General features: G+C 38.0%; 2 protein-coding genes and 1 long non-coding RNA gene across 7 annotated transcripts in view; 1 reads left to right on the forward strand and 2 right to left on the reverse strand.

Annotated features, from left to right (window-relative positions):
• Positions 1–368: 368 nt before the first annotated feature.
• eps8l3a (EPS8 signaling adaptor L3a) lies at positions 369–11,319 on the forward strand. The gene is made up of 20 exons (XM_077529024.1): positions 369–770; positions 1,157–1,215; positions 1,324–1,397; positions 1,468–1,532; positions 3,161–3,319; positions 3,441–3,590; positions 4,864–4,904; positions 4,992–5,074; positions 5,150–5,289; positions 5,379–5,484; positions 6,208–6,281; positions 6,376–6,450; positions 8,032–8,177; positions 8,246–8,396; positions 8,474–8,538; positions 8,607–8,703; positions 8,805–8,915; positions 9,908–9,993; positions 10,103–10,238; positions 10,320–11,319. The coding sequence occupies exons 2-20, from the start codon at positions 1,169–1,171 to the stop codon at positions 10,329–10,331; spliced, it is 1,818 nt and encodes a 605-aa protein (XP_077385150.1). The 5' UTR covers positions 369–770; positions 1,157–1,168; the 3' UTR covers positions 10,332–11,319.
• Positions 5,076–9,111, reverse strand: LOC144023486 (uncharacterized). The gene is made up of 4 exons (XR_013284558.1): positions 8,596–9,111; positions 8,236–8,425; positions 5,343–5,436; positions 5,076–5,263 (listed from the first exon to the last, which is right to left on the reverse strand). It is a non-coding gene; the product is annotated as an uncharacterized LOC144023486 (long non-coding RNA).
• A 1,162-nt stretch (positions 11,320–12,481) lies between the features above and the next one.
• The window catches only part of ampd2a (adenosine monophosphate deaminase 2a), a 35,102-nt gene continuing 31,753 nt past the window's right edge, over positions 12,482–15,830 (reverse strand). For all 5 annotated transcript variants that reach the window (XM_077529021.1, XM_077529020.1, XM_077529019.1 and 2 more), the window contains one exon: positions 12,482–15,311. In XM_077529021.1, the coding sequence (XP_077385147.1) occupies positions 15,096–15,311 (216 nt within the window). In that variant the 3' untranslated portion in view covers positions 12,482–15,095. The remainder of the gene's footprint in view (positions 15,312–15,830) is intronic.

The raw sequence follows: 15,830 nt of genomic DNA on the forward strand, positions 1-15,830 counted from the left end.
TCAACCTCTAAAAATATCAAAACAATCACCATAGTATTTTGAATATTGGGATTTTAAAAAAATTGTATGGTCCCAATATCGTCACCCTCTATGAACTATGGTATGACCTACCATCTTCCTAATGTCAAAATTATTGTGGTGTGTGCTTGTTAAGTTAGTATTTAATGATCACCAAGTTAAGAGCATCACGTGTAAATTACATCACTAAGCGATATATTTTCAATTAATGTTTAACAGAGTGATTCCTCTTCTGGTGTCACCATAATAAATGGGCTGGTGCTTTTATTGTGAAGGCGGTCGGCTAGATTTTTTTTTTTTACTACTTAAAAGTGCATTCTGTTCTTAAATGTCATCAGCATTACATTTCACCAAGGCAGTGGTGCAGAATTTTCAAGATATAATCCACCCTGAAGAAAAAAAAAATAGTTTAGTTAACCTGCAAGTGTGTTTGACATACAGCCGGTGATTATTTGCACTTAAAGTAAATCACACAGAGCTGTCAAATTGCCAAGAGCACACGCTAACTTTATCGCCGTGGCGACTATTAAACATTTGCCGCCCCACAATGTTTTCCATATCTGCTAACCTTTGCTCGGGTGGGATGCCACACCGGGAACGCAACTCGGTCCTTTAACACATTCGTTGTGTCACAGACGCTGGACTTTGTCCTCTGTCTTTATGGGCTCGTCTTGAAGTGTTCGCTCAAAGTATGACTTGAAATTGTGCTGGATTTTTAATTTTCCATAAGGGAGCACTTAAATTGCGTAAAGGTAAGAACTTTGTGTATTTTTATTTTTTTAAACTAACAGAATTTTAAGAATACCTTCTTAGTGATGCTGGTAGCATTCAGGATTAGTCTGAATCTAACAAAAAATATATATTTGTTGACATTATGGGACAGCAACATGATCAAACATCTTTTTTCTTTTTTTGTCAGTGAATTTTCCTTCTCTCTTGTTCACGCTGGCCGTGTTTAGCTGATGAATGAATACCAAATAATCATTTGTGCACTTCAGTAAACAAACCATTTAAAAAAATGCCCTTTAATCTTTAATCTGTTATGTTACATTAAGGTTGTTTTATAACAAGAAAAAGTAAATAGCATGCAAAATATTGTAAAGCTGCCTTGTTTTATGACATTCATGTGACCCAGCAGGTGTGGGTGAGGATGTTCAGGAGTGACACCAGCAGTTATGCAGGATCCATCCAGTCCAAGTATGTTCATCGCCCTGTAGCAAAACATCCGTCATGTTATTTATTCATAATGCACACACCTCAACCACCTCAGGCCTCGAGTAATTTGCTGTTTTGTTGTTGCGACAGTGGCTACTCGGCCGCAGATGAGGTGTCATCGCTGGCGTCGTCGATGTCGAGGCCCAGCGCAAAGTCAATATACTGTAAGGAACCGCGCTGTTCAATTTTTGAGCGATTAGTTTTGTGAACCACTCTGCTGTAATGTTTCAACAGTGCGAAGGAAGGAGTACGCCGCCTCCATGAACAAGACCATAAAGTATTTCCATTACAGGGTGGAGGTGAGGTCCTGAGTCATGTTTACCTTCTATCCTCTGTTCTGTCCAACTCGCTGACTTTATTTGAACTTCCCAAGGTTGGTGATTTTTGTCCGATTTAGCAATTTCCTACTTAAATACATAATTAACTGTTGACATCAAATCGTACATCCATCCATCCATCAAGTTTTTCTTTTTCCCCTAGTGAATTTTTATTTGATTTATTTATTTTTTTAATTTTGTAGTTCCGCTTGTACAAGAAAGAGAAGAAGAAAAAAAACATTGTCAGACAACCTTCATGCACAAGCTCATCACATTTACATGAGTCCATGTCGCACTTGGTAGAAATGGGCTTCTGACATTAAAAATAAATAATAAAAATTCCACTGGCGGAAGAGGTCTACTAACAGTATAAATAAATGAAAATAAAATATACTTTTTTTTTTTTTTGGGTAATTCTTTTATTTATTTATTTATTTATTTATCTTTGGAATTTTTACTGGCAGGAATGGGCTTCCATAGTAAAAACATTGTGGTACTTACATTTTTTTTTTTTTTAATCAATTTTGATTTTTCCAACCTGTGTATGGTGCAAACAAACTGGAATTTCAAGGAAGAGGTCTACTGACAGTAAAAATAAATAAATAAATAAATAAATAATATGCACAATTTTTTGCTTTTTAAAAAATAAAATTATTTATTTATTTATTTATTTATGTATTTATGTATTTATTTATTTATGTATTCATTCATTCATTCATTCATTCATTCATTCATTCATTCATTCATTTATTTTTGCAATTTTTACTGACAGGAATGGGCTTCCATAGTAAAAACACTGTGGTGCTTACATTTTTTATTTTATTTTTTAATCAATTTTGATTTTTCCAACCTGTGTATGGTGCAAACAAACTGGAATTTCAAGGAAGAGGTCTACTGACAGTAAAAATAAATAAATAAATAAATAATATGCACAATTTTTTGCTTTTTAAAAAAAAATAATTATTTATTTATTTATTTATTCATTCATTCATTCATTCATTCATTCATTCATTCATTTATTTTTGCAATTTTTACTGACAGGAATGGGCTTCCATAGTAAAAACACTGTGGTGCTTACATTTTTTATTTTATTTTTTAATCAATTTTGATTTTTCCAACCTGTGTATGGTGCAAACAAACTGGAATTTCAAGGAAGAGGTCTACTGACAGTAAAAATAAATAAATAAATAAATAAATAATATGCACAATTTTTTGCTTTTTAAAAAATAAAAGTATTTATTTATTTATTTATTTATTTATTTATTTATTTATTTATTTATTCATTCATTCATTCATTCATTCATTCATTCATTCATTCATTTATTTTTGCATTTTTTACTGACAGGAATGGGCTTCCATAGTAAAAACACTGTGGTGCTTACATTTTTTTTTTTTTTTTATCACTTCTGAGTTCTCCAACCTGTGCATTGTGCAAACACACTGAAATTTCAAGGGTTATATAAAAACGATATAACGAAGAATTGATGATGCTATTGGGACGCTTAACTTAAAAACTACTGCAGTAAAAAACAAGGTGGAAAAAAAATCCTTTGAAATTGCAAATGAAGCAGGCCGGAAGGGGTTAACGTGTTGTTGTTCTTACGTGTCAGCATCTCCTCACGTGCGACCTGGATGGCAAGGAGCTTCGAGGCCTCACAGACTGCGTGGAGAGGCTCAATCTGCTCGACAAGATGGGCCGAGTGTGGGGCCAGAACATGCTGCTGGAGGTCAGCGGATCCAACCTGCTCCTCACCGACACAGAGACCAAGGTCACTCGCACCCGCTCATGTGCAATCCATCCATTTCCGTCATCGAGTAGCTGGAGTCTCCTCCCATTGGGGAGCAGACGAGAATGAATAAAATGAACAATAACGCTGGACTTTCTCTCAGGAGGTGCTGGAGACTATTCATCTGTGTGACGTCCTGGAGCTGAAGGCTATGTTGGACACTTCGGCGTCAAACTCACTCCTGGCAGTGACGGTCAAACCAAGCAGGAAGCGCGAGACAAGCGTCTTCCTGTTCCACTGCGAGGACGTCAGGGTGAGAAGAAGCCGTCTGAAAAATACTCTTGTGTGAGTGATTCTACACAAAATAATCACTAAATTCAATACAAATGAAATTTGAAAATTTTACAACATGGAATACAGTCAAACATTTTTGAATGAAGGTGTAGCTATACATGCTGTACTTTTTTTTTTACTTTGCATATACTAGTACAATATTTTAAGTACAGTGCTGTTATTAGCTCTTTTAAAACCTGAAAAAAAATTAAAAAAAATTTGGGCCATTTTTTGCCAATTGTTTTTCCACCCCTTATGTTAACACATGACAACATACATTTTTTTAAAGTCCTCTCCTAATACACTGTACGGTGTCCTTGAGTGTCAAGAAAGGCACCTTTAAATATAATGTATTATTATTATTATTATTATTATTATTATTATTATTATTATTATTATATAGATAATGACATTCACCCACCCCTGCCCCCAAAAATAATAAAAAAAAAAGGCTGATTTTTCTAATTTTTCTTTCTGTTGTAATTAAACATTGACTAAAGGACAAAGTATTGTAAAACAGTCAAATGTTCTGCCTGTAATTAATATCTATTATAAGCATTAAGGGTCCAAAAAGTAAATAAATAAAGTTTTATGTTATGTTATATTGTTTTGATTAACTCATTTGCTCCCAAAAACGTATAAATACGTTCTATTTTAAATTTTTCATGTATCCCAAAGATGTATTTATACGTTTTTATGTTGTTGTTATTGTTTTTTTTAATGCTAGATCATAGATCAAGGCTTTGATGCAGCCTCTCAACTGCACAGAACGGTTGAAGAAATGGTAGTTATTACACAAACGGCCAGTTGGTGGCAGCAGAGTATAAGAGATCAACCAGGGACATGTTGAAAAAAAAAGCTCAAATACAATTAGATTTGTGAATAATGATGAAACTTGGCTATATTTTAATGCTAATTGTTGCAAAACGGAAACATAGAAATATACTTTTTTTCCTGATGAAAGAAGAGACTTTAATCTTTCTTTTGGTAGGTTTTATGTTTTTATAGCAATAGTACACAATATTCTGTGGGCCTTTCAAAATCAATCAAAATCCATTAAAACAGCCGGGAGTGATGGGGATTGCTTCTGTGAAAATGACTGGGAGTGAATGAGTTAATCAGCCAGTTATCGAAATTTTAGTGTGAATTGGCGTCGGCCTAAAAAAAAAAAAAAAAAATAAAATTCTTCATCCAACCGGTCCTAGTAAAAACCGACGTGAGCCCGATAATAAAATGTCACTTCTTGTTTACAGGCTGATTACGTCCAAAGGGGCCTTTCACAAGCGCGTTTAAGGTACGAGCAACAACCAACCAGCATAAACCTGCTGAGTCGTCTTTGGATTTGAATTGCTGGTGACACTTTTGAGTTTTGACTCTCCAGTGCATTACAAGAAGAAGCGGAAAATCCAAGTAAAATTGAACCCGAACAGAAACCACCCGAGTGGGCTCCTCCTGATTATAATGGTGAGGCTACCAAGACGCTACATTGACAGTTATAACAAGGTCTTTGCTTACACCTGGTTTGGGTCGCCCATTTAGAGGACACTCACCTGATTGTAGCTCCGAAGGATGTTGACGATGATGAGGAGGACGTGCAGGAGGAAGAGGAGGAGGAGGCTTCCATCAGAGAAGAACCTTTGCAACCTCCACGACCTTACACAGAGTTGGACAGAAATGTGGTAAGTAAATAACAGGAGGAGTCAAGTCATGTGACTCAAGTATCCCGCCCCACCTCTGGCGTGAACTCCTTTGCATTGTTACGCTACAGGACATCTTGAATCACATCGTCAGCGACATTGAGATCTTCATGGGGAAGGTGGCCGCTGCTGCGGCGAAAAATGCAAAGAAAAAGAAGAAAAAGAAAAAAGGAAAAGGTTTGTGAATGCAGACATTTTGACATATTGTTAACTCATTTACTCCCAATAACGTGTAAATACGTTTTTTTAATGTTCTAAGTGTCCCAAAGACGTATTTATACGTTTTTTTGTTTTTGTTTTTTTAATGCTAGAGCATACAGAAGGCTTTGATGCACCCTCTCAACTGCAAAAAAAAACGGTTGCAGAAATGGTAGTTATTACACAAACGGCCAGCAGGTGGCATTAGATCAAAGGAGATCAACCAGGGCCATGTAGAAAAAAAGCTCATCCATTCATCCATCCATCCATTTTCTTGACCGCTTATTCCTCACAAGGGTCGCGGGGGGTGCTGGAGCCTATCTCAGCTGCCTCTGGGCAATTACTTAGAATTTTAAATAGATTTGTGAAAACTGATTAAACTTAGCTGTCTTCTAATGCTAATTGCTGCAAAACAGAAACAGATAGAAACATACTTTTTTTTCCTGATGAAAGAGGAGACTTGAATCTTTCTTTTGATAGGTTCCATGCTTTTATAGCAATATAACACAATATTCTGTGGGCCATGCAAAATCAGTCAAAATCCAGTAAAACGAGCGAAGGGGATTGCTTCTGTGAAAATGGCTGGCAGTGAATGAGTTAATTAGTTGGGCTTCAATTACAGGTTACATCTTAACTGCATATCAAATAGAGCTAAAATGCAGACTGATTGTGTTTTTTTGTTTGTTTGTTTTTTTTTGCCAGTAATGGCCAGTATGCCACCAACGGCAGACTTTGCAGAGTGTCTTCAGAAGATTAAATGTGGTTTCAACCTTCTGGTGCGTGTCCTGCACATTATTCCCGTATTTATCTTAACTTTTCCGACAAAAATTGGTTTTCTTTATGCATTCAAACATGTCGCTGTGTCCACAGGTGGAGCTGAAGGGAAAGATCGATAACCCCAGCGTGTCCGAATTTGTGCACTCCTTCTTCGCCGCGTTAGCATTTGTAAGTTAGACTCTTGAGACTCTAAATCAGGGGTGGCAAACTGCGGTCCTCGCGGGTCGGAGTCCTGCAGGTTTTATAGATTTCCCTACTCGAAGTGCAGCTGATTCCAATTAACAGGCTCATTATCAGGCTTCTGCAGAGCCTGCTGATGAGCGAGCTGATCATGAATCAGCTGTGTTGAAGAAGTGAAATATCCAAAACCTGCAGGACTGCGGCCCTCGAGCACTGTTTCTTGACACATGTGATTTAAATCAGGGGAGAAATTCAACAAATTCCCCTCAAATTCCACATTTCTCAACCAATTTGTGACCCGTTTTGGGCTTTTTGATGGTTCTGACCAAGTCATTGTGCTTCAGCATTCCCACATGTTATTGTGATTTTTATTCTCCACACTTTTTTGCCGTGTAACAACTCCCACATATCATCTGATTCCACATTACTTACAGTATTTGCACAATTTAACTTGTAATATCAACTTTTCTCCATTCATTTTCAATGGGACAGTCATTGAACTTTTTCTAAGTATCACTTTCCACGCCCACTTCCATACATATAACTTACCGTCATTACCAGGTGTCTGATACCTGCTCGGTGGCACAGTTGGTAAAGTTCATTGTCCAGTAACCAGGAGGTCATAATTCAATAATTTATCTCTCAATTTACTTCATCAGCATTCCACATGCATTCAGCTATTAGCATTCAGCATCCAGCATTCCTGCGCAATTTCTCCAGAAATTGCACTTAGTCTAGTTTCAAAATAAAATACTGCCTACGGGCTACATCATGCTAACATCAAAATGTTCAAGGTTTCAACATTCCTGCCCTCTGATTGGCTGGCAACCAGCTCAGCTGGGATAGGTACTAGGGGAAAAAATAATCAGAATAAAAAAAAAAAAAAAAAAAAACTCCCCAAAAATACTTCAAAAAATGCTGATAACCTTTCACTGTATGTTTTCTACAAAAATTAAAAATGTGTGGGGGAACAATTCCAGGATTTTTATTTTTTTTTTTAAACATTTTTAAACATTTTTAAACATTAAAAAAATGCAAATCAGTGGGTGCAAGTAAGTCAACTGTACAGAAAATGAAAGTATTCCACATTTTCCTTGAGAAGAAAATCCACAAATTAATGAAAAAAAAATTAACAAATGAACCCCAAAGTCAACATTTCACCTCATTTAAATCATTGCATCAGAATGTTCAAAATTCCCAATCTCAGTAGAATTCCATGCACATTTTCCTCAAAATTAACCTCAATTTGAGAGAGAAATTTACATTCCCCTCAAATTTATCACCAGATTCAAATAGCTTCAACGTGATTCCTACTTTGTGAAGGAGTCCACATTTTCATGCAGAAATTCCTAAATTAACAGAGAAATTGGAAATGTACCACTGAATGAATCCTAAAAATCTTCTCCCCCATCTCACAATCTACATTTTCCAATTCATACAGCATTTCAGTTCTACTCCAGCTCAACCTGCTTTTAAAGAAAATTGTCTTTTTACAAAAATAGCCTTCTCATTATTTCTAAATCTCCGTGGCTGTGCCTAATTTTATGACCCATGACACGCACCCACCAGATGACAAGCCAGTGCTCTGAGGACTTGCCTCCGAGCATCGTGGCTCCGCTGCTGACTCCTCAGTGTATCTGCCTGATGAGCGAGGAGGCGACGGCAGAGGAGGACCAGCTGTGGCAGTCTTTGGGAGACGCCTGGAACATCCCAAGGTAGGGGACCTAGTTGACCCGATTTAAAAAAACGTTTGTTTGGTCTTTAAATTCTTACTTTGACGCAGCACCAAATGGCCCGACGATGACGAGGACATCCCGACATACACGCTGGAGTTCTTTGACGGCTGGCAGCCTCCCGAGCTGACGGAGGCCCCTGCAGTCGGCAATGAGACCCCCGTGATGGCGCAAGAGGTTCGGCGACCCCCGACCAGCAAGGTGAACCCTCTTACGTCGTCTTAGTAGAACTAGAAAAACAAAACAAATTGAAGAAGACTTTTACTTTCTGTGTGTAGACAACCACCAAGATTGCATCATCGCCTCCTGCAGCAGTAACATCGCATGGAATCATACATGCAAGGTTAATTTAACTTTCAAATTTACACAAAGTGTTTTTTGTTTTTAAACTGGTTCTTACCTATTTGCCAGGCCTCGAGAGAGAAAGCTGCGTCGCATGCGCGTCACGCACGACTTCATCTCCAGGAACAACAGAGAGCTGACGATCAGGAAAGGCGAAGTCGTGGAGGTGGCACGTCGTCCATTTGCAAAAAAAAAAAAAAAAAAAATAGATGAAATAATAATAATAATAAAGATTGAAATGAAAAGTATGCTCGGTCCTCCGTGTAGCTGCTGGATGTTTCCAAGCTGTGGTGGAAAGTGAGGAACAGTCGAGGCGATGAAGGCTACGTCCCCAACAACGTCCTCTCGGAAAATCTAACACTACAAGATGATGACATGGTGACTGCTAAACACTTAACACTTTCATATGTTTGTAGTTAGCTCACGTGGTAAATATGTGAGCAGGTGCATTGCAAAGACAGGCCTGCCAATGATGCGTTGGTTCAAACTCTGACTGGAGCAATCTATTTTTTTTATTTTTTTTTCTATTTCAGTATAGACATAATACAACAGTTAACAGCTATTTCGTTAAATGTCAAATGTCATAGCCACCTCCATGTCCATGATGATAGTTGAATGGTTAAAGCAATGGACTGGCACATAGAAGATCAGGGTTTGATTCCAGCTTTGGACATCTTTTATCACAACTTTGATTTCATATAGTAGTCATATAATTATTTAAAGCTGCTCTATGTAATAATTTGACACAAAATATCTTCACAATAGCGTTTTTGTTTGGCCATTTTATGACTGAAAAAGTTTTAAATTAGCAATTCCCATTCAAACCCAAGAATGTTTAATACTTTGCATTTCATTCCCAAACACATGTACACGTTTTTTTTTGTTTTTTTGTTTTTTAAACACAAGAGCATAAGCGAAAGCTTTGACATGCAGCTTGACATAAAGAGGTGGCTTCAAGCACTGGTAGTTATTAGGTTCCATGTTTTGAAAACGGCCAGCAGGTGGCAGCAGAGTATGAGCAATCAGCCATGGCCATGTTATGGACAAGCTCTTTTTGCCAGTTTCAATCAAGAATGTGAATAATGATCAAATTTAGCTATATTCTAATCAGTTCAAATTTCGCTTAGGAAATAAAGTTTTTCCCAATTCTAATTTCAGAAATGGTCATTGTTCAATTGTTTTACATCCATTTGATTAAATGTCATTTGAATGACTGATTTCCACTGTCTTGTTGGAAGAATCAATCATTAGCACTTCTGCTTTGATTAAGCCGCATTTCAAAAGTCACGTTGTGTGTTATAACAATATCTCATACTTTATGTTAAGCTTGTACGGACTGTGTCATCGAATCTTCTCTCTTCTTTCCTCAGCCTACAGGAAGCTCTCCTGTCTTAAGCAAGAAGTCCAAACCAGCCGAGGTGAAAGCCTGGCTTGAACACATGGGCTTCACCAAGATGTAAGTAATACAACATGGATGTCAATATAACGTAACAGCTACAACCGAAACCACAACGTTGCCACAGACCTCATCTTTTCACGTCCTTGCTCTTCTTCTGCGCTTGCAGTACGGTGCGCTGCCTGGGCGTGCTGAGCGGCTCCATGCTCCTGAGCATGAACCGAGAGGAACTGAAGACGGTGTGCCCGGAAGAAGGCGGGAGGGTCTTCTTCCAATTACAAGCGGTCCGCTCTGCCGCCCTAGCTGTAAGTGGCAACTGTTTCCATGGAGACCACCCACGGAAACACGTTTACGCTGTTACCATTGTGTTTTCCTCACATCTGTAGGCTGCGAACTGAGTCGGAGAGATTTCATGGAGGAAAATATCACCAGAGGCGATCCACCTTCAACTCACAACAGACAAACCTCTGTCATTTTGACGTTGGCACTTTTCACATTAGATATCACATATTTACTATGTATGTACATACCAAATCACTATGATTTTGACGGTATTATATACTGTATTAGGGGTGTTAAAAAAAAATCGATTCGGCGATATATCGCGATACTACATCGCGCGATTCTCGAATCGATTCAATAATAGGCAAAATCGATTTTTTTTTATTTTTTTTTTATTTTTTTTTAGGATTCACACCTTAAGCATGGAAGAATGTTATATGAACGGAACATTAAGCCTTAATATTTTATTTTAATGCTGTTTAAACATGAAACAGATTACAACCTCTATAAGACTGAAATTTCAGATAAATAAATAATACATTTTCATATAAATCTTACACTCTACAAGCTTACTGATTAGTATTTTCTAAATTTGAATGAAAAAAAATCGCAACAATCGACTTAGAAATTCGTATCGGGATTAATCTGTATCGAATCGAATCGTGACCTGTGAATCGTGATACGAATTGAATCGTCAGGTACGAGGCAATTCACACCCCTATACTGTATGGACGTCAATAAGCACATTTGCAGAGATGATAATGCTGGATTTGGGGTGACACTGTGAGAAACATTAATTTAACAATCATGGCTGCTGTATATTTATATTAGTTTGCAGTAGTTTCCCATTTTCTGTAGTTACCACTCATCCTCATGAGAATTGCTGGTGAGCTGAAGTCTGTCCCAGCTGACTCTGGACAGCTATTCACACTCATATTCATACTTTTAGAGTCTTCAATAGAATTATGTTTTTAAAATTTGGAAGCCAGAGTAGGCCAACTGTACTTGCAGAGAAAACTGGAAAGGCTGGAAGTCTGAATTTGTTTTTATTTAACTACAATAAGAGTAAAATCTGACCTCAGCCTATGAAAGTTTTGTAGCCTAAACCCCAACTTCATTCATGAATACATCTAAATGGTAGGTGTGTTTTAAAATCCGATTCAGATTGTACAAATAAGTTAACTATGACAGAAAATAAATATTACTTTTGAAACTGCTCAAGGGTTGTTGCTTCAAGTCCTGTGGGTGTATAGTATTCGTTTAAAACTGTTGCTTGAAACGCTTCAATTTAATGTTACATGTACACAGATTTGGTGAACTTTGGCGACATCGGGTGGCCGAAAAACAAATTGCAATCACATGGAAAATACCTGTTAGAAGAAACCTAGAAAAAATAAAACCCGAATCGCAGACACAGCAGTAAATCATGAAGAAACGTGCTTTATTTGAACTGCTCAGACATAACATGTTAACTTTATTCAAAGACTTGTGAATCTGTTGTGTGCTGATATCTAACTATAAACCGATAGTGGGTAGAAAAAAAAAACATTGGAACACGTCATTAACAAACGAACAGCATAGAAACCTTTTTGAAAAACTGTCATTCATGTAATGTGGGAAGCGGGAAATTTACTAAAAGATTAGGCCTTGTGAGGTTGGACACTACATTGTGATCCACACGATTACAGTACTGTATATCCTATGTAAATCAGACAATAAGCTACCAATTTATTATTCGACATTTTGTTTAAATTTTTTTTGTTTGTTTTGTTTTAATTTGGACTCGACTCTTGACAAATCAATCCATGTTGCTTTTTGCTTAAAAAACAAACTGGTGGTTAGATTAACAATTTAATTGGAAGGATGGACACTATTTGTTTCCCTTTCAGCTACAAAACTAGTAAAATCTGCATTGGCCTAAGATACTTTACCTACTGGTAAATCGACTCTTCAAGCTGACGCTTCGAATCAAAACTACATTAGATAGCACAAAAAAAGACTATTTCTAAGAGTCAAAAATAACTTTTTTTTTTTTTTTTTTTTTACATTTTACATTTTTTCAATATTGTATTTTTTTATTGGTGTAATGCAGAAATTTCAAACCAACCAGTAGATATCAAGTGTGCCATGGGGAATTATCCAAATGTACCTAATTTGTCCTAAAACTATTTATTCACTACAAATGTATCTCTCTTCAACTAGCTGTGTCAGCTATGTAGTAACAGGCAGAACAATTAAATGATTTTCCACTAGATGGCAGCAGATACATCATTAACGTGTTTATTGACTTTTGGGGGGACATTTTTTTTTTCCTCAGGTAAAAGATGTGCTTTGTCTGACTAAATATGTAATGTATCAACCTTAAACAAGAGAGGAGATTACCTATCAATGGAGGTCAGAAGTCATTCAGGAAGTAAAAAGTTTTTGTCACCTCCGTTGGCCGTTTAAGTCACTGTATCAGCTGGGTAATAAAACAGCAACATAAAAATGAGTTGAACAATAACAATGACTAAGCAGCAACACAATTATGTTAAACATCAACAGAATCAGATTAATATAAATACAAAAAAAAAAAAACTAATTTACCCTTTTAAAAATACACTTTAATTGTATACAAGGCCAACAGTCTCATACTTTGCGGCATATTCACAACACACCTGCAGTGCATCTCATTAGCTTAGCGTAGCTGCTACATAACAAAATGGCGAGAAATGAAGAGAAGCGAGGCAACTTTTGCCTCCGCGACAATAATTATAATCTATTTTGATTAATACTGTCTGAGGGCCATTCAATTAGATTCCCTGCAGATCGATGTGGCGTGCTTGTTTATTGAAGCATGATGTCTATTATAGCAAAGGCCACTATTTGAAAATTGGTACAGTGTTCCCTCCGTGTATTCGTAAATTGAAATACCTGTTTGGCATTTTGCTGCTCTTGCCACCATCACGGCTAATCGATAAGTATTGCTTTGGCGCCACCTTGTGGCATTTGGTGCCAAGGAACTACATGTACTGTATACTGAACTGAGGAGTTTGATTACGTCAAGCTTGGTTGCTATCTTGTGGTATCTACAGTGTGGTGTATGGCTTTAAGCTAATTGTTTATGGTCGCCGTTATGGGGTATATGTCACGGAAGAGGCGGGACGTGATTTTGCACATCAGTTTGGTTCCGGTCCGGGTTGCGAACGCGCTACCGAGGGGCACAAAGTCGGAAGCACAAGTATTTTGACGCAGCTCACACGTCGCAAACCGACCCGGAACCAAACTGATGTGCAAAAACAGTCCCGCCTCTTCCGTGGCATATACCCCATTGGGGCATAACATATAGACAATAAGAAACGTTTTTAGCAGGGGTACCAAATACTTGCAGGTCAGGGCTTGGTCCCTAGTCTTCGCTTATAGTGGGGAACACTCTACAGTGGTGCCTTGAGTTACGAGTTTAAATAGTTTATGCCCATGATTGCAAGTCAAAACCATCTTTCCCGATTGAAGTGAATAAAAATGCCATAAATCTGTTTCAACCACCCCACGCCCACTTTTAAGAAGGAAGCTAAGTACTATATGTCTTTACAGTTTGTGCATGATTGAGGTTCCTTGAGTGTGTGACTTTAACACCAGGGTGCAGTCTAATACAGTAAGCTGCAATAATATTGTTCTTCGCAGAGGATTTAAAAAAAAAAAAAAAAAAAAAAAGTGTGAGTGTTGCATTATCTACAGGAGCTGGATCTGATGCTATTTGTTAGCCCATCTATGTCTTTTTGCATTGCTAAGTGGTCTTAAGGCAAAGCGGGGGGGAGAAAAAAAAGTCAGGTCAGTCGCATCTCAAGGCACCACTGTACTCGCTATTGAATCCTTGACATACATGCTTGGTGGCCAGAATGACATCATCGATGGGATGAGAGGTTATAGGTCATTCTACAGGTGAGACAGGTATTTGAGGTGTGACATGTCAAGTTTGAGTTGCTACAAGAGCCAAGCAATAGTCCATATTACCATGACCCAGCATTGTGTGCTCATATATGGTCAGTGAGCTGATAGAAATACTAAACATGTCATTCAGAAGTTTGGGGTCACTTAGAAATGCCTATTTTTAGAAGAAAAATTACATTTTTTTTTAAACACATTAAGATTATGAGCCCAAACTTGGTGTATGTCTATGCAAACTCTCGTGCTGGTTGGTGGGCATGCCTCGCTGAATCAACATGCAGGCATGCGTGAAAAAAATAATAAATCTTCAGTTGGGTGCATGCCGCCAGGTGGCTTCAGTTCCACTCACCTGAACGATCAATTCTAGATGCAGATAATGCATGAAGAAGAATAATAAAGGCACGGTGAACATTTGGAGCATACGTACAGTGCGATGCATGCAAAGGAACACTCATTTTGAAAAACATTTCAGGCCAATCAGGAATGAGTGCGAAGGGAGCGTTTTTCGTGGCCACAGTGAGGTAAAGAAACTCTCTTCCTTCTCAGATGCTCATTTTATTTCTGGTTCAAGTCCCACAAGAATACAAGTAGGCCTTCATTCTCTTTCTCTCTCTCTCTCAATGGAATGTTTGCAGAATTCTGCCAGAAGCATGAAGGAATAATAACAATTGGGCTTGTCGCTGTGCTTTGGGCTTCATGGAGAACATACAAGACTCCGCCTACGACGCATCACAGTGAGTAGCATGGATGGATGGAAGAGTGGATGGATGGATAAATGGATGGATGGATGTCAATACCCCGGCTGACCTTCATGACACCGATTAATGGTGAGAATGTGTGCGGGTTTGAAGTGCGCAGGCGGTACTAGTTCCTTACGGCAACCTTGGGTGTCATGTGACGTGTGATGGCTGGTGTGTGTTTTTTTTTTTTTTTTTTTTTTTTTACTGGAGAGCTCAGCGGCACCCCGGCAGGGGGCCCATGCACAGCGAGTCCTCCTCGCTGATGGTCTCCAGCTCCTCGGTGCGCACGGCGTGCGTGATGAGCTGCAACTCCTCGGAGAGCGTCTCGCTGCGGTACGCCACCCGGATGTCGGGGAGGTTGGTGCGGCGGATGTCGTTGCTCTCGGGGCCCTCTTTGTAATAGCTGGGGCCCAGCCAGTAGCTTTTGGCCTGGGGAAACAAAAGGTGGTGGTGCTGTCACATGATAGTCATTCACTATTTGATTTGCGCTTACAACTGTGTGCTTGTTTTGTCTTGACGCAATGAAGGAATTATGGATTTATTTTTTTTGTAATGATTGTACTGCGTTATAATGAGCAACAAATGTTATTAACATATTAAGGCTGTCACATGCACAGGTAGACCGCGACCAATCTCTGAGTGACCCCTTAATTAATTTTCCCCTATCCCCAAATATATATAAATTTTTAGGGTGTGTGTGTGTGGGAGGGGGGTTGGTTGACAAACCCCCCAAAAAAATCTTGGGGGAAAAAAAAAAAGATTTTGTTGTTGTTTTTTTATTATTTATTTACCCCCCCCCCAAAAAAAAAATAAATAAATAAAAACAAATTGCTGATGAAGATTAAATTACTTTTTTTTTAAATCAATATTCAATTTTTTTCATTTTATTATTATTTATTTTTTTTAATCGCTGATGGAGATTATTTTTTACAAACCAGGGGGGGGGGA

Source organism: Festucalex cinctus, chromosome 8 (assembly GCF_051991245.1).
Source record: "Festucalex cinctus isolate MCC-2025b chromosome 8, RoL_Fcin_1.0, whole genome shotgun sequence".
NCBI lineage: Eukaryota > Metazoa > Chordata > Actinopteri > Syngnathiformes > Syngnathidae > Festucalex > Festucalex cinctus.